The 22544-nt window shown below is 33.6% G+C and overlaps 1 protein-coding gene across 3 annotated transcripts; it reads right to left on the bottom strand.

Moving 5' to 3' along the window:
• Positions 1–774: 774 nt before the first annotated feature.
• On the bottom strand, positions 775–14816 carry LOC129757862 (uncharacterized). Of its 3 annotated transcripts, none has more exons than XM_055755214.1 (2): positions 14316–14816; positions 775–1500 (listed from the first exon to the last, which is right to left on the bottom strand). In XM_055755214.1, the coding sequence occupies exon 2, from the start codon at positions 1477–1479 to the stop codon at positions 1030–1032; it is 450 nt and encodes a 149-aa protein (XP_055611189.1). In that variant the 5' UTR covers positions 1480–1500; positions 14316–14816; the 3' UTR covers positions 775–1029. The 3 variants fall into 3 exon arrangements, with proteins under 3 accessions (XP_055611189.1, XP_055611188.1, XP_055611190.1); XM_055755213.1 differs by lacking the exon at positions 14316–14816 and adding an exon at positions 14189–14211; XM_055755215.1 differs by lacking the exon at positions 14316–14816 and adding an exon at positions 13483–13505.
• Positions 14817–22544: the final 7728 nt, after the last annotated feature.

Raw genomic sequence — 22544 nt, 5'->3', positions numbered from 1 at the left:
GAAATCTAGATACTGAAAGTATGAAGTTCGAAAAATTTAAATTTCTACGTGGATTCAAATAAAATAGACTGTTTTATTTCGAATTCGCAATTGGAAACTCTTCTGCTCTCCACCGGCCTATCATAAATCGAAAAATTATTCCGACAAAAGTCTCTCCTCGTGTCGTTTGCTGCATTCAGTCTTTTCTCTACCCATGACCGATTTTGATAATTTTAGAATCGACAAACAGCAGGTACCTACACCTGAAACGAATAAAACGAGAAGGTGTTCGTCGAACGCGTTAATAAAGCAAAAAGTATGAAATTCGCAAACGAGCCATTGAAATTCCAACCTTTTAGCCTTTTTCCCCTCGATGGATGGATGGATGGAAGGGAAGCAAGAGGAATGACGAGAGTAATCTCGAGATTTTCCACCATGAGGTGGAAAAAGGTGAGCAAAATTTTTCGCTTGTGTTTCTTTTCCTTCTCTACAAACAAAACGTTCTTTCCGTGCGGTCTTTCGAGTATTTTTAGCAAATGTTTGTCACCCGCACAAAACACACGGAGGAGCAAGAACTGGTCAATAATGGTTGATATTTTCATCTCCCTGCTTCCCCACTCAGAGCATCTGTTCTATTGCAACCTGCGGTGTTCCGCGTAGAGTACCTACCTAGATAGCTTCTTATGGCCAACCTTCGAAATACGTAAGAAATATTTACGCGGAAAAGTCGAATTCCTACGGGAAATCCGGTATTTCGGAAAATGTGTATTAGAGAATAAATCAAACCAGCAAAGGTTGTCTCTGAATACAAATTTTATTGTTTTTCCATTCCGTCATCCCGCACTGATGATGCGGATTTTTATTTTTAAAACGATGCACATTCGCTAAAGATAATATTTAAAATTATAAACATAAAATCTCAGACGTTTGAACACGACGACATCAAAAGCCAAACGAAACCGTATACAGTCAGGTATATTCGACAATCTAACTGTTCGTTTTTTTTTCTTCCTTAATACCTGAATAATATTTGCAATCGGAAAAAACAGGTTAGTTCTTGAAAAATTCATCGATGGCACTGTTGGCGTCGAACGAGGACGATTTGATGCTGGACAGGGTCGATGAGGAGGAGATCGAAGACGACGAGCTGAAGGAAGAGGACACAACTTTGCTGCTGCTGCTGGACACGGAACTGACCAGGGACGAGGCCGACGACAACAGGGAAGATCCCAGGGCCCCAACCCCTTCCTCGATCTTCTCCGAAACGCTGCGTTCCGAGGCGAAGGAGGATTCCGACTTTTCCGACGTTTTGGTGATGGAGTTGGCACTTTCCTCGACCATTTCCTTCTCGCTGCTGGAGCCGAAGCTCTTCGACTGGGTGATGCTCTTCTCCGAAAGGCCGGCCGAGGACTTTTCCACAATCACCTCCTTCGAGATGACCGGGGTCTGCGATTCGGTGAAAGTCATTTCGGTCTTGGTGGTGCTCTCAGCTAGGGCCATTTTGATTGTTGGTTTATTTATCTGTGAAAAAAAGGAGATAGGGTAAACAAATAATTTTTTAGTTTATTTCACTTCATGGAGTATAGGAAATCGTTACAAAAAATGTAGTAGATTTTGTAAACTTCGATAAAAATCGAATTTTCAATTCGAAGAATAAAACCGCATGTGAAATAAATTTGCTAAATCAGAAAAACATAGAATACCTCTGTGGCAGAGGTCGGCAAACTGCAGGTTGCGAGCCTCATTCGATTGTTTGAACGTCCGCTGTTTCAAATTCACAAGTTCAAATTATAAACAGTGTTGAAATTTATTTGAATTTTTATATTGTTATATGATTGTAATCGCCGTAATTTGTATGATTATAATTTTAATGGCATGTGCGGCAGAATGAAAGGTGGATAGACAGGCATTAGTGCGGCAATAGGAGACAGCTTGATAGGTGTTGAATTTTTATAGTTTACATGGCTGAGGTCATAGCCATAAACTTGGTAATAGCTCGTCAAAAGCCTTTGAATTCAATTCAGTTCCTAGAATTGCGTTTTTTAAAGATATTATTGATATTGCTTTTTCAAATGCATGTCTTGCAACCGACGTAAGTTGCATTAACGACAAACTGAATCAAGGAATATTTAAAGCAGGTAGTGCTAAGGCAGCCCTGCTTTAGTATTGGTAGAGGCTGTGACGTCACTGTTTCCAAAAACAATTTTAATTTACATGAAAAAATTTCTTTCTAAATCTAAAATCTAAATCTAAATCTCAAAAATCAGCTCCTGAAATCCAAAAAGGTAACTTTAACCTCGTCAAGGTGAAACTCACCTCACAACGAGATCAAGTTTACCTGAATAGAGCAGACAAAAAAGGTAGAATTCCTAGAAAAAGTTAAATCCAAACAGGTAAAGCTTACCTCGTAGCTAGGTGAAGTTTACCTGAATTGAGCAGAATAAATTCACCGAGAAAAAAGTTAAATCAAAAAATGGTAATTTTCACCTTTTCGAGGTAAAACTTACCTTGTGGCAAGGTATAGCTTTCCTCGTAGCGAGGTGAAATTGACCCGGATTGAGCCAAAAAAATCTGTACAGTTCACCTAGAAAAATGATAAATATTTTCTGAAACCATTTATGGAGGTTGATGGACGTTTCATTGAGAAACAAGTTTTGCATTCTTGTGCAAGTTATGAAAATCGGACAGAGCGGTAAATTTAGCTTAAATTTCATTCAGTTGTGCTAGTTTATTACAGATTGGTCCAGTGAGATTCGAAGTATTTTCTACGTCATTCCGGAACAACCACAGACAATTAATATTATCCTCCAGTTGGCCGGATGAGTCAGGATTCAGCGGCCATGGTTGCGCGGAAGGACACGGAGAAGGTAGCGTTGATGTCCAAAAGAAAGCAAAAGTGTTTTCATCTGGAAAATTCAAGGAAAAAACAAAGCTTATCGAGCCGGATCCAGAGCTGGGAAAAATTGACAGCATAAAAGATGGCTACTGTTTTTTTTTTTCAATCATCATCACTTTCCCAAACTCCAATTATGCACCGAGCCGCAGTCAGGGATCATTAGCAGGCTGATAAACATCATCGTGAGAACTCAATGATAGTAAGCATAGTAAATATTCAATATCATTGGTTTCCATTGAGTTGACGGCCTTCTAAAATTTCCTTCCCATGCCGGCTGTTGATATTTAAAGGTTTTTATTTCTCATCTAACCTGGCAACAGCGAAATTTCCATATTATTGTTATGTAGTCGAGCTGCTTACTAGGTAGCCCATAAAATGAACTTCAATCTGTTTCAGAGACATAGGATTTTCCCGCCTTTTTATTTCCCATTCAGATTTAACGCACAGTCACGTGTGCATGAATGAAAACCCGAATTTTGCTAAATATCACCCCATTTTCTGTGATTATTAAAGATCATAAAATGTCGATCACCAACTCAGTAGCACGTTGACATACGTTTGTTCACTAAATCTCAGCATCTGGGTCTGTCACTACAATTAACAAAGTGATTGGGTATGGGTCGAAGCTATCAACGAAAACGCTCTAGACTGATCTACTACGTGTTATGATGGCATGCTTTTGGTTCAAGAAATGATGATGATTTCGATCTAGCTGGCATTTTCATTAAATGTCAGTCGTTAACCATCATCATTACCAGCTCTGGCCGGATCATCTTAAAAAAGAATCTTGTTTTGAAACAGTAACCTATGATTGATCATAGATCCTCAAAACAACAAACAATCTAAAATAAAAATCAAAACTTATTTATTATTATATTGGTGACAAACCTTAACACAACCTTCTTATTCAGTGAATGAAAACCAGTAAAATGTACCTTTTTGGCCAGTGAATCCCAAAAAGGTAAAATTTACTTTTCTGCTGGGCGAATGAAAAAAAGGTAAATTCGAAGGTTGGAAGAATTAAAAAAAGGTTAAATTTACCAAGAAAGATGGGTGAAAATAATCATCTCTGCTTCACGATAAATTTTAACTTTTTTATTATTTTCCGTGTACTTTAAAAAAATAGGAGGAGAGGGTGTCAATTTCGCTCCAGGAGCTCATTATGTCCCTAATTGTAGTTTTTTTTTTCAATATGAGGGCATTATTCTGTTTTTGAAGTATTCTTAATTGTAGATTTTGGCTTTTCCTACCAAAAAGATTTCGATTCCCGTTATAGGGTCTTAAAAATTACTTGATTGCTAGTGATTTAAAATCTATCCAAACAAATGTACAAGAACCACCTTGAGCGCACGGTCACACAGTGGTCCACGACCCAGAAAGTTGATTTTTGAAGTGGTCAAGATTATCCATCCATATATTTCACAGAGTTCCGGCATTTTTTGGCAACACGAAACCGTGGAGCTGATAGTCATAAGATTACTCTAGGAAGGGAGTTGAAATATTGTTTAAAATTACACAATAATTTGCTAACATTGAATGAAGAATAAATAATAAGATCCGAATGTATTTTGCTTTGCTATAATTTTTATATTTTTACTAGGCATACTTTACACCAAATTTTATGAAAATTTGTTTGATTAGACGAAGCTGAAATTTTATAATTTCTCAAAAATTTCTCAAAAAACTATAGAATTTGTGGGTTTAGCCTCAACAAACCTTTTTAAAATATGAGACATTTTGCAGCAAGCTGTGAGAAAACTTTTACACTGGGAATACCTAACTGAGGTATTAAAAAGTTTCAAATTCAGTCGATAAAGTTTTTAAAAAATTTGGAGTAAATATGAAAACAATAAATTGTTTTCAGAGGAATAATGAAAATTGAACAATTCTAGTAAATTTCCGTGCGAAAAATGTAGAAAACATATTTTTTGATAGGTTTTTGGGAATTGGACTACTGTTGACCGGCTCACAGTTTAGATTAAGGTTGACAGAATTTTTTCAGCACATATCCGGGCCGGACAAACCAAGCAGTGTTTATATAAAAACCTAGCAAAATCTGGGCATTCGATTTCAAATTGACGACAATAATATAATTTTTTTTTCCATCAGGCTTCCAAAAACCTTTCATGATTATTTTTATAAAACTTGCTCAAAAAATTTCGTTTTGAAGGTGTTTGTTGTTATTTTTTTTGTTAAATTTTCCAAATAAAGTAAATAAATCCGGACAAAATCAGGGCATTTTTCAATGAAATTCGGGCAACCGGGCCGGGCCGGACTGTTCTCAAATTTAGTAACAAATATCCGGGCAACCTGGCAACCTTAGTTTAGATTGATTGCGGCCTTAAAGTTATTTTTCAGAAAAATATCCATTTAAAAAAAATTTGTCTATTCGAATTTTAAAGTGATTGACAGTCGCCTTATGGTGGTCCATAGACACTTTCATATTTTTTATTATTTTTAAATACTTTGGAATTTGTAATCTACAGATTGAATGTTCAATAGTTTCAAAATGCTACCTTTCTCTTGGCTCTATTGGGGAAGAGGAGGCCATGATTCGTTGGAAACAGACAAGTTTTATTTTCACACCGTCAGGAAAATTTTTATTTTTAAATATTGTAGTGGTCAAAGTTGATTCAAAACATGAAAAAAATGAAATAACGTACTTCCAGGTGTGTCAATTGTGAAAAGTGATCATCAGGAAAGTAACAGTCTCCCTCGGCGAAATAAAGACTTTGAGCGTGGTTTTCCTCAGACGCTGTGTAGAGCGGGAATCCGCCAAGAGTTGACTGGAAAGTTGAATCGATCAACGACTATCAGGGCCCAAAGATTATTTGGTGAGTACATTCCATTATAATTATTACCAATACGTAAATTTAGAAGAATATTTTCCTGGAAATTTCTCATGGAAATATCCAAATTTTCAATATATTTGAGTATCTCAGATTTTTAAGAATAGTTAGCTAAATGTGGTTATGTGGTTCACTTATTTTTTTTAATCGTGGTCCCTTCAATCAATCTATTTTTAAAGGTTTTTATTTTTTTTTTTGTATTTTGGAAGTCTTTTATCTATTTCTGGGGGATTTTTGTTTATTTAATGTTTATTACATGTTTGTGACTTACGTGCGAGCCAGTGAAAACTTTTCGGAGTGCTGCGATTGGAAAAAAAAAATCTGCGATCGTAGAGCCAATGCACTTAATGCATTTATTAGTAAGGTTGAAGTAGGGAGCATTCAAAGAATTTTTTGGTTCCGTTATTCGTGAAAACAAAAGTTTGGCTAGTTAATTCTTTTAACACTAAACATACCGGCACTTTGTATATACCTATTTATACCGCCGGGGGTCAAATGACCCCTTACACATTTTCCACTAAAACTCTGTTGTTTCTCAACCGATTTTTACAAATTTTATAGTTTTGGAAAGCTTGTAACGTGACTCAAATATTGTTCTCAGACAATATTCAGCTACAATCATGGATTTTGAAGTTATTCGTAGTATAAGAAAAAAAATCCAAAAAAACATGCTTCGGGAAAATGGCTGTAAGTCAGTTTATAGGAGCGCGAAAAAAAATTCATTTGGTGCCTAAAAAACCTGAAGTTAGAAGCTATACGTTGCACATATGAAAAAAAAATTAAATTTTTTTTCAAGATCATGAACACAAAAAATGTAGAAAAGTGGTGTAAAAACGTACTTTTTAATGAACCAATCACCAAAGCTGTCCCAGTCACAGTAGAAATTTTTTGAAAAGTGAATTGGAAAATTGACATTATTTGTGACATTTTGGCATCTTTAGATTTATAAAACACGAAGCACAGAATTTTTTACAGATATTCAAATGTAGCTGTTTTTTGACTTTTTTATTAATTTACTTTTTCTGAGACTATTCTTACACTTACGATCGGCTTTGCACTGGATTTTCAGTATGTTAACAAAAGATTTAAAGAATAAGTTTATATGCACAAAAAAGGAAATTTCATACCAATTCTAGTGATGTAATTATATTGGCGGTGCAATGCGTGACAAAAATATGATAAATATATTTCTGAAAGTAAAACCAGAAAACTTGAGCGAATGCTCGTTTGTTTTTTCGTTTCCTTTCGCCCGTCTTCGTGTGCAAAATAGCTGTGAAATATTACCACCCACAGCGCCCGTCTGCCAAGCAGGAATTGGTGCTGACTTTTCAAAATTCTGAAACTACTTCACTATTTTATTTATCATATTTTTGTCACGCATTGCACCGCCAATATAATTACATCACTAGAATCGATATGAAATTTCCTTTTTTGTGCATATAAATTTATTCTTTAAATCTTTTGTTTACATACTGAAAATCCAGTGCAAAGCCGATCGTAAGTGTAAGAATAGTCACAGAAAAAGTAAATTGATAAAAAAGTCAAAAAACAGCTACATTTGAATATCTGTAAAAAATTCTGTGTTTCGTGTTTTATAAATCTAAAGATGCCAAAATGTCACAAATAACGTCAATTTTCTAATTCACTTTTCAAAAAATTTCTACTGTGACCGGGACAGCTTTGGTGAATGGTTCATTAAAAAGTACGTTTTTTACACCACTTTTTTACATTTTTTGTGGTCATGATCTCTAAAAAAAAACTTAATTTTTTTTCCATATGTGCAACGTATAGCTTCTAACTTCAGGTTTTTCAGGCACCAAATGAATTTTTTTTCGTGCTCCTATAAACTGACTTACAGCCATTTTCCCGAAGCATATTTTTTGGATTTTTTTTCTTATACTACGAATAACTTCAAAATCCATGATTGTAGCTGAATATTGTCTGAGAACAATATTTGAGTCACGTTACAAGCTTTCCAAAACTATAAAATTTGTAAAAATCGGTTGAGAAACAACAGAGTTTTAGCGGAAAATGTGTAAGGGGTCATTTGACCCCCGGCGGTATAAATAGGTATACCACATACGTATTTCGAAATCTACAAACTTAAAAAATAATATTTTGATGCAAAAACACGTGCATTTTGAAAATAAAAATAGTCATGAAGAAAAATTTCTGAAAAAATGAAAACAATAGGAGTTATAGACATTTGAAGTTCAAAAAATGTCATTTGACCCCCTCCGGTATAAATAGTGTTAATTTACCATGAACTCTTTGGAAAGGGTAAAGTACCAAATGTTACAATAATTCAAGAAATACAAGATAATACAAGAAATTCAAAATTGATATTTGGAATTTCTCTGTAAAATAACCCCTTTTCCACTCACATAAGAAATATTTATCGGGGGTCGGAGTCTAGAAGCTCACTACTTTCTAGCATTTGTGCTCCCATTTGTCTATGCATCCTATACTGCACAGTGGGCCTGGCCTAGTGAAGATGAGTAGTAAATGTACCTTCATTAACTACTCACCGGAATGCTAACATGATCTGACTGTGTATGTATCATAAGCATAAGCAAGCAGCCTTTTCTTTGACTCTATCTCCCTATCTATCTATTATTCCCTATTTATCTATTATTCCCTAAAATCTGGCTAAAATAAGTTGTTTACACTCTTCTGATCATGAGATCTAAACAAACTGATTAATTGTTTTAAAATTATCGTGGATGTTCTAATAAAATACAATCATCCATTAGAGAAACAATTCTAAGTAGTTTAAACATAACTCAGCTCGGAAAGTTGGCAACGGCTTTAATCGTGTCAATAATTCTGATTATCTCCACTTCAACTGTTAATCACGCTTTTCCACGAACCCGAAACACGACATCAACAACCATAAGAGAGGGCTAGCAAGAAGGTGGGCAGAAGGGAGCACGAAAAATGTTGTAGGCTTCGGTCCAGCTGCTCAACGATTTGAGTGAATCGTCTAAATTATTCATTTTAACACACCAATTGATCCAGACAGCTGAATGGTCTGGTAGGAGGCTTCTTCTTCCTGATTTCCTCCTGTTTGATGATGTCTGCCTTTAATTGAATGAATGGACAGACGATTCTCGTGTTGTGACTGTTTTTTTTTCTCTGCTTTGAGTCCTACAAAACGATGTCGTCATCGTTGATGATCTTCCTGCGAGCTGCGGCTGATAGCAATTTTGCATCCCCATAAAATTAACCTCAAACACTAACTTAAACGAACGAATCTGAGTTGCGCACGGATGAGTCGACAAACGTGATTCAGCTGCCGTTTTTATAATTTTTTTTTTTTTTTTGCGGGTGCTGCTATGTCTGGTTGGTTGAGCGAAAAAATGAAAGGAAGCATAAATTATGTACGTGTTGATTTGTGGCGAATGGGCTATTGATCCTGGACTCTGTATCGAACAATGGTCAATTCAGCGCGCGAAGCTTGCTTAACGTGTGCTCTGCTCAGTGAGTCCCATTTTTATTATCAACCACATTAAGGTGCTAGGTCAAGTTGTTCAATGATGGATGTATTTCCGATAGATAACCGGTATCAGACGTTTTTTTATTTCATTTGTACACTCAGAACTGTAATGAATCATTCAGGCCAATTGAAACGTTGCTGTATGTGCGTACATCAATTTAAATATTCCAGTTTTTATTTGAAACCAATCATTTCGAATGATTTCCACTCATCGACCAGGAACAAAAGCTAAGAGCATCTCGTCGAGATTCGAGAATTATGCAAAAACATGTGTACATCATCAGCAACCTACTTAAGTCAACAGAGACTCTTTTTCCTACTCCTGTAGTTGTTCCACTTCGGTCTGTTTTATATTTTCAACTGGTTTGGCAAGTGCGAACGGCAAGCCTAAAACAAAAGAAAGGTGTAGGGACAAGAAATCCAACGCTCCCAGAGACCGAGACCGAGACCGACGACAGAGAGATTCTGTTGAGCAGGAAAATACAAACAGGTCATGGGGAAAATTCTAAACATGTTTTCCATCCCGCAACACACCACTTGCTTACTTGAATACTTTCCACTCACTCACTCAGGCTAAGCGCTACAACGTTTTGACTATGGTGTGGAGAGTCTTCAGTTTTGTCGAGTGCTATTTTTAGTGTGATGCTTTTACAACACAATTCAACACCTTACTTTACTTACTCCTTTATTAGGGGGGAAACAAGATCAGTTGGCAGCTGCAGGGCAAGAGCAAAAAGTTATCTGGTACTTTACTCAAACGTATCAAATAAATATTAGGTGTATGCAACTGATACCTTACTAGCTGGTTGGCATGTTTGGAGACCGTAGATTCAATCCTACACAAGGTAGGTTCCTAGTTGGATGCATTCCACGAAGTCTGGTTCCTACGCCCATGCCAGAAGTTAGACCGGCGTCATGTCTAGACATGTACAAAGAAACCACTTCAAAGGTGAGGGAATGCGAATGAAATCAACTAAATGAATGTGGTTTTGAATAGTACAATCGAAATGTTTTCGTTTGAATTATATCTAAGAACTAAGATACTTTATTGCCCAATTAAGATAGCGCGAATGTTGGACAAAAATCTATCTTGTCATAATAAGAATCGATTAACAATGCTGAAATTACGACGGATATGAAACAAAATTTCTGGTTTATCATACTAAGGCTGGAACAAATATTAATTTCTTCTTTTGTCACCCCCCCCCCTTCGAAATTTCCAAAAACCTGTAGGGGGAAATAAATAAATTTTCAAGTATGTAATGTAAATTTCGAAAAAAAAATCAAGAATCCAAAAGATTACAAGAAGAAAAAAACAATATTTGGAAGATGGAAGTTATTTCACCTCCTGTATTCTTGGTTTTATTGAATTTTTCGATAAAAAATTATTTGTTTTTTTAGATTTTGTGCAATGATACTGTATGCAACTTGGTTGCATACAAGCTTCCGTGTAATTTATCACAATTTATTTGTTTTTCGCATTATTTTTTATTGTAACCCTCCCCCCCTCGCGATGCTCCAACTCCGAGTGACAAACGAAGGATTTGAAATTTGTTCCGGCCTAATTTATGTTGAGATAATGATCGATATGCCATTTCTTGAATAATAATTCTAAGACTTATTCTATGGTTCTCAAAACATTTGATAATCTCACAACAAAGTAAGCCATGAACACCGGTGGATGACAATTTTGACAATTTTGACAATTTTGAAAATTTTGACAATTTTGACAATTTTGACAATTTTGACAATTTTGACAATTTTGACAATTTTGACAATTTTGACAATTTTGACAATTTTGACAATTTTGACAATTTTGACAATTTTGACAATTTTGACAATTTTGACAATTTTGACAATTTTGACAATTTTGACAATTTTGACAATTTTGACAATTTTGACAATTTTGACAATTTTGACAATTTTGACAATTTTGACAATTTTGACAATTTTGACAATTTTGACAATTTTGACAATTTTGATAATTTTGACAATTTTGACAATTTTGACAATTTTGACAATTTTGACAATTTTGACAATTTTGACAATTTTGACAATTTTGACAATTTTGACAATTTTGACAGTTTTGACAGTTTTGACAGTTTTGACAATTTTGACAATTTTGAAAATTTTGAAAATTTTGAAAATTTTGAAAATTTTGACAATTTTGACAATTTTGACAATTTTGACAATTTTGACAATTTTGACAATTTTGACAATTTTGACAATTTTGACAATTTTGACAATTTTGACAATTTTGACAATTTTGACAATTTTGACAATTTTGACAATTTTGACAATTTTGACAATTTTGACAATTTTGACAATTTTGACAATTTTGACAATTTTGACAATTTTGACAATTTTGACAATTTTGACAATTTTGACAATTTTGACAATTTTGACAATTTTGACAATTTTGACAATTTTGACAATTTTGACAATTTTGACAATTTTGACAATTTTGACAATTTTGACAATTTTGACAATTTTGACAATTTTGACAATTTTGACAATTTTGACAATTTTGACAATTTTGACAATTTTGACAATTTTGACAATTTTGACAATTTTGACAATTTTGACATTTTTGACAATTTTGATAATTTTTTCAGAGCGGTTGCTTCAGAATAATGTTAAAATCTGATTTTAAAAAAGTATTAAATCTTCAAAGAAAAATCGATATTTCTGGCCTGATCTTTTATCACGTCGTATGAAACATCTTAAGAATTCACTGAAAACTGCTGCAAAAATTTGTATTTCACATATAGAATATTCTATATGTTGTCCAGACTACAAATATTTCAAGTGGAAAAAAAGTTGCGACTAATTTATGTCAGTTTTTGTATTTAATTTTAATTTGTATTTTGTATGTAATAAAACTGTAATGTGTGTAATAAAACGGCGAAAGTAGGCGATGGCTGATTGATATGACACGTGTTGTTTCGCTTTGCTGAAAATTCCCTTAATTTGTGTAGTATTATAACCTGCTGTGTAGAATAACATCAAGTAGTCAATGTTTATTCCAAATGACATTTTAAATTTAGTTCGTTTCGAAACGGAAGAAACGGATTGTGGAACTCAGGAGGATTTTTTCTGCTAGTTAGTCATGTCAATATTGTTAACACATCAGAGCAAAACTATTAGGTGCTATTAGTGATAGTTTTTTGACACAATTCTTCGTTTTCAGGAATGTTGGCCCATGTTTATCGTCGATGCAAAAGACATTCGCAAAAATTAAAAATAGCTGGATCTGAAAGTGAGTATTTTATGATCAACTTTTATCCTCTTCATGAACTATTTAATTTGATATTTAAACAGGAATGGATTTTTCATGGCGTTTTCAAAAGCGAAATTTTAAAACCAATGACCATCCAAGGGACAGAACATTGCCAAGTCTCGACATGCGTGCAAAAAGCTGGAAGAATAACGTAACGTGAGATCGTTCAAATTCTGGTATTCTGGTATTCTGGTAAACTCGCCGGTGCAGGTTTGGCTGAATCTGTTTTTAACGGGTTCTCTTTCTAAGACCTTATCAAAAAAGCTTCCCGTATTCAAACAGTCCAAGAAGAGAAGTGCTGTTTCAAAAACAAAGCTTACCAGAGAAAATGTTATTCTAAAGGTTAAAAGGAAAACAACAACATTAACAATGAATTTTGTGATTTTTTTTTTTTAATATTTATCATTATATTAAAGAAATAAAACCATCTCTTTAAATTTTATTGCTGTGTTTAAATCTGATTTCACTTTCCAATCTCGTTATACACATAGAAGTTCCAGCCTGAAACTGATTCCTATAGTTAAATTCTTTAGTCGAATAAAATTGTAAAAGCGATCGTGTAAGAAATTTAGCGAAATTTAGAAAAAAAAAAAAGAGGTAACGGCATCGTTATTTTCGTGCTCGAGTTCATCTATTTACTGCGATACATACTTTAAGTGTAATTTTTTTTAACTAAATCTGGCTTCAAAATAACATTTTAAACACAATGAAATAAAAAATGTGGAAATGCTACGTAATATGTATGTATGTATGTATGTATGGTTCCCCCATCGGTAGCTAGGTCCAGCCTATGTCTTTGTGGCTTGGCCTTCGAATTGCTTCTCAGGCTTCCACGGCCGATGGTTCGTCGAGGGAAGGCATTCAACCTTCAGAGACCTACAATGGTTGGCAATCCACTCCGCTTGCAATAGTCTCTTCAGATTAACCCCAGATGCATTTCCTCTGAAATATATGATTATCTATACAATTAAACACATCTTACCTGTCGGCAACTTATGGGATTTGAACCCAAAAGTTTTTCTTGCCGATATTGGTAATCGAACCCAGTACGCCTGGGTTACCAGACTCGCGCCAGCCTATCCACTAGACCACATCAGCGCTAAAATGTAGAAATCAAACGGAATATCACATGAAATTAATGTTAAGTCTTCTAATTCACACATATCAATATTAATAAAAATATCAACTGAATTCAGTAGCTGATTGTTAATGTCATTGGAACTGAAGGCCCAAACTTACAATCCGTTAATCTAAGTTTTTTATTTTTCAATTGAACGTAGTATTTTTAATTCACCTCGAAATATACATTGTTCTGGAATTTTTAAGCCAGATTAAATAATTACATTTTTGATGATTGCAATTGCTGAAACATCAATACTTCAAACAATCATCATTCCAACTTACTCACTTCTGCCACTCATCACACCATTAAAATCGTCCGTAAAATTTTAACTGTCCGACAATGTGCATCCCCAATAGCATTCGCTAAAATTCGTTGCAAATGTCACTCGCCCAAAGACCCCCAGACGGGGAAAATAATATTTATAACTGTTGTTGTTCCACTCGATGCAAATAAACCACACTTCAGAAATAAACTGAAGGTATAAGTTAATATCCCTTGTCATAATTTTTTTTTTTCACTTCTCGGTCCAAATCCTCTCGGCACAATAAACAAATCATTAATTTACACACATTTGCTTCGCGATTAATCACACACTTTGGAATGGGATGGAAGCCACCTGGGATCTAAGCTGGGTTCACTTTTTTCATAAATACGTACACTCATTGCAATAGCTAAAAAAAAATTCAACTCACCTAATTAGTCTTAGAAGAAGATAAGTTTGAATTGAAAGTATGCGTTACGTTTAGTATCTGTTCTGGCTTTGGCACGATCCGTTTGCGTCGACTTGTTGGCTTAAACTAACCAACTTAAACCGCGTGCTCCTGGGCGATGGTCTCCGGCTCGATGATTGTTTCACAGCTTCTTAGATTTTCACGATTGTTGGTGGTTGATTTTGACAACCCGTAGAGATTCACTCGTTTCGCGACGATTTGGTTCTTCCTGTTTCACCACACTGACGACTGTATTGTTATTTTTGGGACCCAAAATACACTGATGTTCGAGGAATTTCGTGAACTCGCGCTGTTGTACTCAGCAAGAATTTTTTTTATCGTTTTTCTAAGAAGGAAGTAAAAGATTAGAATCGGCAGAGGAAGAACGTCCTTTGCTCTGAGATCACACACTAACTATGCTAGTAAGCTTGTTGGCCCGTTGGTGGTTTGGTAAATTCTGCTTCGATTGGCGCCCTCGGCAGGTCGTTTTTATTCATCGGTGCAGATTATTTCTCTCCATTTCAGACGTCGTTGTCGTCGTCGCGCGGCTTGATTTGACCGGCGTCTTTTGCTTACAAGCGGCATGAGTCGACGACGGCATGGCAGGATGAATGTATTATTTTGCGATAAACTGTCGATTTGTGTACAACGAAAAAACGCCCGCCCAAACACTTTCATCGCGACGCCACTTTTCGCGGGGGACGCGACGAAGCTTCGAGATGCACCCCACAGCACAGCACATGTTGATCCAAGTGTAATGACACTTACTTGCTTACAGTTGTTACACATTGTACTAACTAAGTGCTCTATGGTGACATCAACATTGGTTTGGAATTCGAGAGGAATACCATCGTGGATTGGTAATTTACGGTTCTTAATTCAGAATGCCGGATTCCCTTTTCTGGATGCTGGATCCAAAGTGTTGGATCCAAGGTCCAAGGTCTTTGGCAACCTAAGTTCTGTGCTAGGATTTTGAATATTCGCATCCAGAGTCTAACTGCAGAACCAATTGTGTAGACTTACATATTGCTTACTAGACAGATTGTTTCTAAAAGTATAAACTATGACTATTTTGTGTCAGATAAGTTAATCGCTCAATGAAAACAATTGATTGAACTTTCTTAAATTTCTTCGATTAACCCTCATCAGGTCTAGTATGTAAATTTGACTCTATTTTAAGTTTGACAGCTTGTAACTTTTTTCATGCGCTGCAGAAAAAACAAATATGTTCTTAGTTCCCTAATGAATTCATGAAATCTTTAATTCTGCATCATTACATTCTTTTTTAGGATCCATGGAAAGCAAGTCCAAAAAATTCCTGATTGATTTCAGAGTAATAATTTCACACCTCGACGGAAAATCGCATTATACAGTACCGTTCATAATTGTAGAGAAATTGGAAGCACGCGCAATGTCACTTCGACTTTGAACTTCCATAACTTTTTATTCTGATGATATTTTTTGATCAAATTTTTTGCGTTAGATAGATCAACTATCACACTGTCATATCACAAAATTTGAGCTTTCTGGAGTTTGTGTGGCTTAAGAAACAGTAATTCTATGAAAATCGGACTTTTTGGACTTTTGTCATTCAAACTGCAATATCTCTGAAATTACGCTACATTTTTTATTGAAATTTTGCACAGTGATTGTTGAAATATAAAGCTAGCATGTCTGAAGTTTTCGAAAAGTTCAATCGATGAGATCAAAAGTTACGAGAGGTGCAATATTTCAGGCATGAACCTAGAAATGCGATTTCTATAGAATTTTGGACGAATTTTTCCATAGGAAAATTAGGAAGGAAGGTAATTAAATGCCTTATAATTAACTACAATTTGCGTTACTAATTTAAGGTCCATCTCTGATTTGTGTTTTGGTAAACTAACTAACAATTCTATTGAAATATCAAATCTTTAAAATCTACGAAAACTGCTTTCTTACATTGAGGAAGTTTCTATAATCTCGTCTAAAAGTTAATAGAGAATTACAGTTTCGTAGGTTATTTGGAAGCTGATACCAAATACCTAAGCCATTGACAAAAATGGTACGGCCATATGACTCGGTACGATGATGCGCAATTTTGAAAAATCTTACTCGAGAACTTCATGATCTAACGATTTTCTCGTTGAGATAAGCTAATTTACCTGAGGATGATGATGGCTCACTCTGTGGAATCGATTAAAATTGAATATATAGCAAACACAACCATTCAAAGCTAAGCGAAGACGATTATAGACTTTGCTGTAGCTTGTAACAGGAATTCAGCCCCGAAGATGAAGTGTAGAAGGATGAATGCTTTAAAAAGAGTTAATTTAATGGTCGGAGGAAGAATACTAGTTGTAAAATATTCTATATTTTGGTACACTGAGCATTTACGAATTAGTTCCGTTGTAAATCTCTTTGAATAGGTAGCCTAAGCTTGTTGCTTTTTCGACATACTGAATGTTTTGATTCCCAAGGACTAACTGTGAAATACTGGTCAAGTCGAAGGTCGTAGGAAAAAATAATGTTTTGACCTTATTATTGTTGATAGGTAACGAATTATGTGTGGACCATTGAAAAACGCTTCGTAAGTCTACATTCATCAAGTTATTTTTTAATTATTATTAAAAATCAATTCCTTTCGATGGTTTTTCTCATTAAGTTTTTCATAATAATAAAATTTACAAAATGAACTCAAATTTATTTTGATTGGAACCCGCTTACGAGCTGAATCTAAATCTGAATTCAAAACTTTAATTTTCAATATTTTTTAGAATTTCAATTCATTTTCTCAAATGAACATCAAAAACGGTTTCTGAATTTGAAAATATAAACTAAGAATTAAAATAAGTTCCAGAGCCATCAATCATGAATCCATAAGTATAGTTCGGATGTTTCGGGTTTCAATGATTTTTCTTCATTACAATTATTTATTTCTAATCCGACTTGCAAATTTAAATAAAAACAAACAAATAGAATGATGATTCTATATCTCCATTTGAAGCTATGTTATGTTTTGAAAAACTGTAGTATAAAAATATCCCATAAATCCCAGAAATATACCTACGAAAATGTTTGCTGGAATAGTAATCCAATCTGAAAAGGTAAACCAAGGATAGGCATTTAAAGCTTTTGCCTAGAAGTTAGGAGAGGATCGCCTAAACTTTGCATTGTGGTCGGCTTGTCAAATATGAGTTGCACATAAACATCATCGTTTGTTGGTTGGAATACAGTTCAAACGAAATCTTATGAAATAAAAAAAAACCGATTTTCTATAACCGGACACCATATTGTTCTATGACCAGACAAGAAAATATTTAAAATAAAATATAATTTCAACTTGAAACTTTCATTTTTTTTTCTTCTATTTTGTACCCTCAAAGGGTTTGCAGAAGATAAGGATTCCAATACGAAAATATTTTGGTCTTCTGAGAATCTTTAAATTTTGGTGTCCAGTCACAGACAATTTTCTCTATTTTTTTCGAAAAAAATTGTTCATTCTGGTGTGTTAAAAAAGCTTTTATGAAAGGCTCCATAGAATGTTCAGTGTCGAAAAACACGTAGGTACTCACAAGACCTGTGCAAGTAATTTGAGGGCATCCATAAATTACGTAACGCTCCTAGGGGGGGGGGGGGGAGTAAGCTCTAGCGTTACGAAATGTGACATAGGGGAGGGGGGGAGGTATGCTCATCGTTACGTAACGATTTGTTTCCTAAAAAATTTCAGTTTAATCGCAGCTTTTTTGATATCATGCAATTTTTGCTAAATGATAAGCAAACTAAAATCACCTTAAAATTTGTAAGCATTAAGGGGGGGGGGGGGGTAGGGTCTAACACTTTCAAAAAATCGATTTTTTTATTTCTTTATTTTCTTATTGTAAAACATTTCAAGAATGTTGTGTCAAATTTTCAAGTCAATTGAAGCAAAACTGTAGAAATTATAGGCCTTTATCTCCTCCTATCTAATACTGCAAGAAAGCAAGAGCAGAAACTTCAAACGCGTTTTTCTCGAAAGCACATTTTTAACGTCCGTGGACATCGTCATTTGAAAACTACTTATCCGATTCTTTTCAAATTTGGAACATATTTTCTACATATAAAATACCACACCCCAACGTTTTTCTTTTCTTTTTTTACTTTGGGGAGATTTTACAGATAAAAAATGGCGGATTTTTTCGTTAAAAATCGTAGTTTTTACTTCAAACAGCCACAAAAATGTCATAAAAAAATTTTTAAGCTAAATAAAAACGCTGGGGTCCAGAAAAACATCTATTAAAAATATTTTGCTCTGATTTTTTGACCTCAGATGATTCTGTGCTGAGATTCAGTGTCCACCGCAAATCCTGTTTTCTAAAAGGCATCCTCGAAAGTGCTCCGTCACCGGCTCATTTTTCAATATTTTTCTACGAAAAAATTACTAAATGTTCTTTTAACAATGCTTTGTATAATGCAAAAAATTTGAATACATTTGTTTTAACGATAGCTCTAGAAAAAAAATCGTGAAAATGGTGTTTTTTTATACAATGCACACTGATATAGAACATCAATCTAGCGGAACTAAATTAATAGCGCCCAGGAATGAAAAGATAGACTTTTGATGTCTTCGACAACTTTGCATAATTTTATAAGGCGCATACTTTGAAATAAAATATAGAGTCGAGGGCAATAGCAAGATAAAAAAGCTAACTTTTTTGTTAAGTGTTTTAGAGCTTTGGTTTCTTCTACAAAGTTGCTTATCTTAACAAAATACATAACTTTGCTCAACAAGTTAAAGTTCTACAATTTCATTCTAATTGAAATTAAAAATAAAACCTTGAAAAAACAGTTTTTAAAATCTGAAACGTTGTAGGTAAGGCAAAACCATTTTCAGTCTTGGAAACAAAGTTGAAAAAAGTTAAGATCTACAATCTTTTAGTACATTATGATGTGTTTTGAAATTGCTGAAGTGCTGTAGAAAGCATTTAGTGTAATATATTAACGATTTTCAAAGAATAGTTTATCGAATTGCGCATATTTTCGCACCATCAGCCAATGTGGATTTTATTTTTGGTGTTAAGAGGAATCATTACCATATAAAACTAGCGTGGAAATCGGTGGAACTCGAAGTAATTCTAAGATTCAAAATCTAGTATTTTGTTCACAAATATCACTTTTTTTAGACACTTTATTAGTTTCTTAGTTAATTTGATGCAATGAACTTGTAGAATTTGAGAATTAGAAATAATTAGATGATTTAACCGGTTTTCCGTTTCGAATTTATCAATAGAATCTGTTCTAGTACATCATTATATAAATGATATCTGTACCAACACGTGAAAGTGATTTAACTCCAAAAGTAAAGTAGCTTTCAGCTTTCAGTAGCTAGTGACAGGCCATTTTTTGCTCTATTTAACGAAAAAAAAAACACTTTTGAGATAATAAGTTTTCGTTGCATTACAAACTCAATTTGAGTAAAGGATCTATGACCATTTTGTAACCAGAGCTGTCAACATGTTGATATACACCATTTACTCCTGACCGAATCAAATGTTGTAAAAACAAGTGTCTAAAAAAAGTGATATTTATGAACAAAATACTAGATTTTGAATCTTAAAATTGCTTCGAGTTGTACCGAGTTCCACGCTAGTTTTATATGGTAATGGTTCCTCTTAACACCAAAAATAAAATTCACATTGGCTGATGGTGCGAAAATATGCGCAATTCGATAAATTTTTCTTCGAAAATCATTAATATATTTCACTAAATGCTTTCTACAGCGCTTCAGCAATTTCAAAACACATCGTAATGTACTAAAAGATTGTAGATCTTAACTTTTTTCAACTTTGTTTCCAAGACTGAAAATGGTTTTGCCTTACCTACAACGTTTCAGATTTTAAAAACTGTTTTTTCAAGGTTTTATTTTTAATTTCAATTAGAATGAAATTGTAGAACTTTAACTTGTTCAGCAAAGTTATGTATTTTGTTAAGATAAACAACTTTGTAGAAGAAACCAAAGCTCTAAAATACTTAACAAAAAAGTTAGCTTTTTTATCTTGCTATTGGTGGACCCCTCGACTCTATATTTTATTTCAAAGTATACGCCTTATAAAATTATGCAATGTTGTCGAAGACATCAAAAGTCTATCTTTTCATCCCTGAGCGCTATTAATTTAGTTCCGCTAGATTGATGTTCTATAGCAGTGTGCAATGTTTGCATTTTACCCTGCGATGAATAAAGTGTGAACTAGTGACATAATATGAAGAATTTCAATAATAAATACAGGGAATATCGGAAGAAATAGTAAAATCACAAAAACAATGTAAAAATACAAGCCATCATAGCTTGAACCACAACTGGAACTGAAACAATCTTATCCCATCGCAGCATGCCAAGACCCCTACGGCATTAACCCGAATGAAACCTTTTTCCTTCACTTCTTATTCTAAAATTTCTGCAAAAATATAACGATGTTCACCAAAGTATTTATAATGGATTGAAAGCATTTGCGGATGAAAAAGAAATTTTTTTGAGGTGGATTTTCTATTGAGATAAAAAAAAATTGATACTAATGTTATGAATTTGTCTTGGTACATCTTTGTACCTGAAAAAAAATCAAATTTTTGAAGGTTATTAGTGATACATGAGGAATCAAAGAAAGAAACACCATAAGCCGTTATATCATAAATTTTTCGAAAAAGATACAACGGCTCACCGGCTGGCAAGGCCGTTTGAAGGGGGGGGGTTAACAACCCCCCCCCCCCCCATGAAGATCTTTTCCAAGTAAAATTTCCACCGTTGTAACGGAAAATTACTTGGTCTTAAATGTATTTGAAAATAAGTGTTAACAAGCAAGTCAGAAATTAACATACATCACCCTTGACTTGAGGCATTTCGATCTACGACACTATTTGCCGTTCACGAATTGAAACTTACTTTGATTGTAGATTTCAATTTTCAGTTCAATCAACATTTTGTATTGAAACTCACAACTTGATATAAACAAACCCTGCCTTGTCTTTTGAATTGGTTTTGAATTAAAAGGTGTAACTAAATAAGAACAGAGTTTGAAACGAACCATTTTTTTATTTAAAAAACGTTTATGCCATTAAAAATATTATGATGATATAAAATATTCTTAAAAAACCAATTTCAGACTCAATTTTATTTCGTGGTTTTGGTTCTTCTAAATGCTTAACAAAAAGGGTTTTAATAATGAATTTAAACGGTAATTTTAACTAATTTGGGTGCCCCGAATCTAAATATGCAATTATTTCTTTTAGCTTTTGTCATTGAAATGACTTTTGAAAATAAATAAAAATCATTACACAAATTTCTGTACTTTTTTAACAAAAACTCAAATCAAAAACATATTATTCAAAAATTAAAGCTTTATATGAATTAAGAAAATATTCGTAATGTTATGTTTTAATTTTTTAACTGATAAATTTTATAGTCAAACTTTTTAAATTTTTTGACATATTTTTAACCAATTTGTCTTTATCTTATAATTCTGAATTTTGGTTTTCTTGAACCATAAGCCTTTAACTCCAAATTTTTAATAACAAAACATAGTTTCTACCTTCTGTTTTTTCTAAGAGCCAATATTTCAATCGAAACTGACAAAATACTCAGAGCTTGTAATTTAAAGCTTAAAAACCTGCGATTGAAAATTTAAAAACTTTTTATTAATATTTTTTTACATGAAATCTTGTTTTTTAGATCGATCATGATTTTTAAATTAATCTAAAAAGTTTGAAAAAAATGTTCGAAGTGGCAACTTTAAAACTAATTAAAAATGCGCAGTGTTAACTAACTTTGATTTTTGCTTTCAATATGAATAACAAAACTTTGAACTCCTTATTTTGAATTTTTTATCACTTTTTTCATCATTCACGTTATTACCGATTTCACAACATTTCTTTTTCAGATTGATTGAACATGAAGTTAGTATTTAAGCTTCAAAAATCAACTTTTTAAGCCGTTTATATTGATAACTGGAGGATTTTACGTTATAAAAGGTTTTCTTTCTGGCTTCTATAACTGGTACTTTTTAACAATATTCTTCTTTTTATCAAATTATATTGAACCATCAAACATTGAATAAATTCTGTTCAAAATTAATTTCTTCTTCGGTAATTGGTAATTTACATTTAAAATAGCGATTAAATATTTTTTGTACAAATTTAAAATAAAATACAGCGGATTTTTTTTTTTATTAAATTTTCAGTTGAAGATGAAGAAAAGAATTT

The sequence above is a fragment of the Uranotaenia lowii genome, chromosome 3 (assembly GCF_029784155.1).
Source record: "Uranotaenia lowii strain MFRU-FL chromosome 3, ASM2978415v1, whole genome shotgun sequence".
In the NCBI taxonomy this organism is placed as follows: Eukaryota; Metazoa; Arthropoda; class Insecta; order Diptera; family Culicidae; genus Uranotaenia; species Uranotaenia lowii.
Note: the sequence above shows the minus strand (reverse complement) of the source record. Positions and strands in the feature narration are given on the sequence as shown.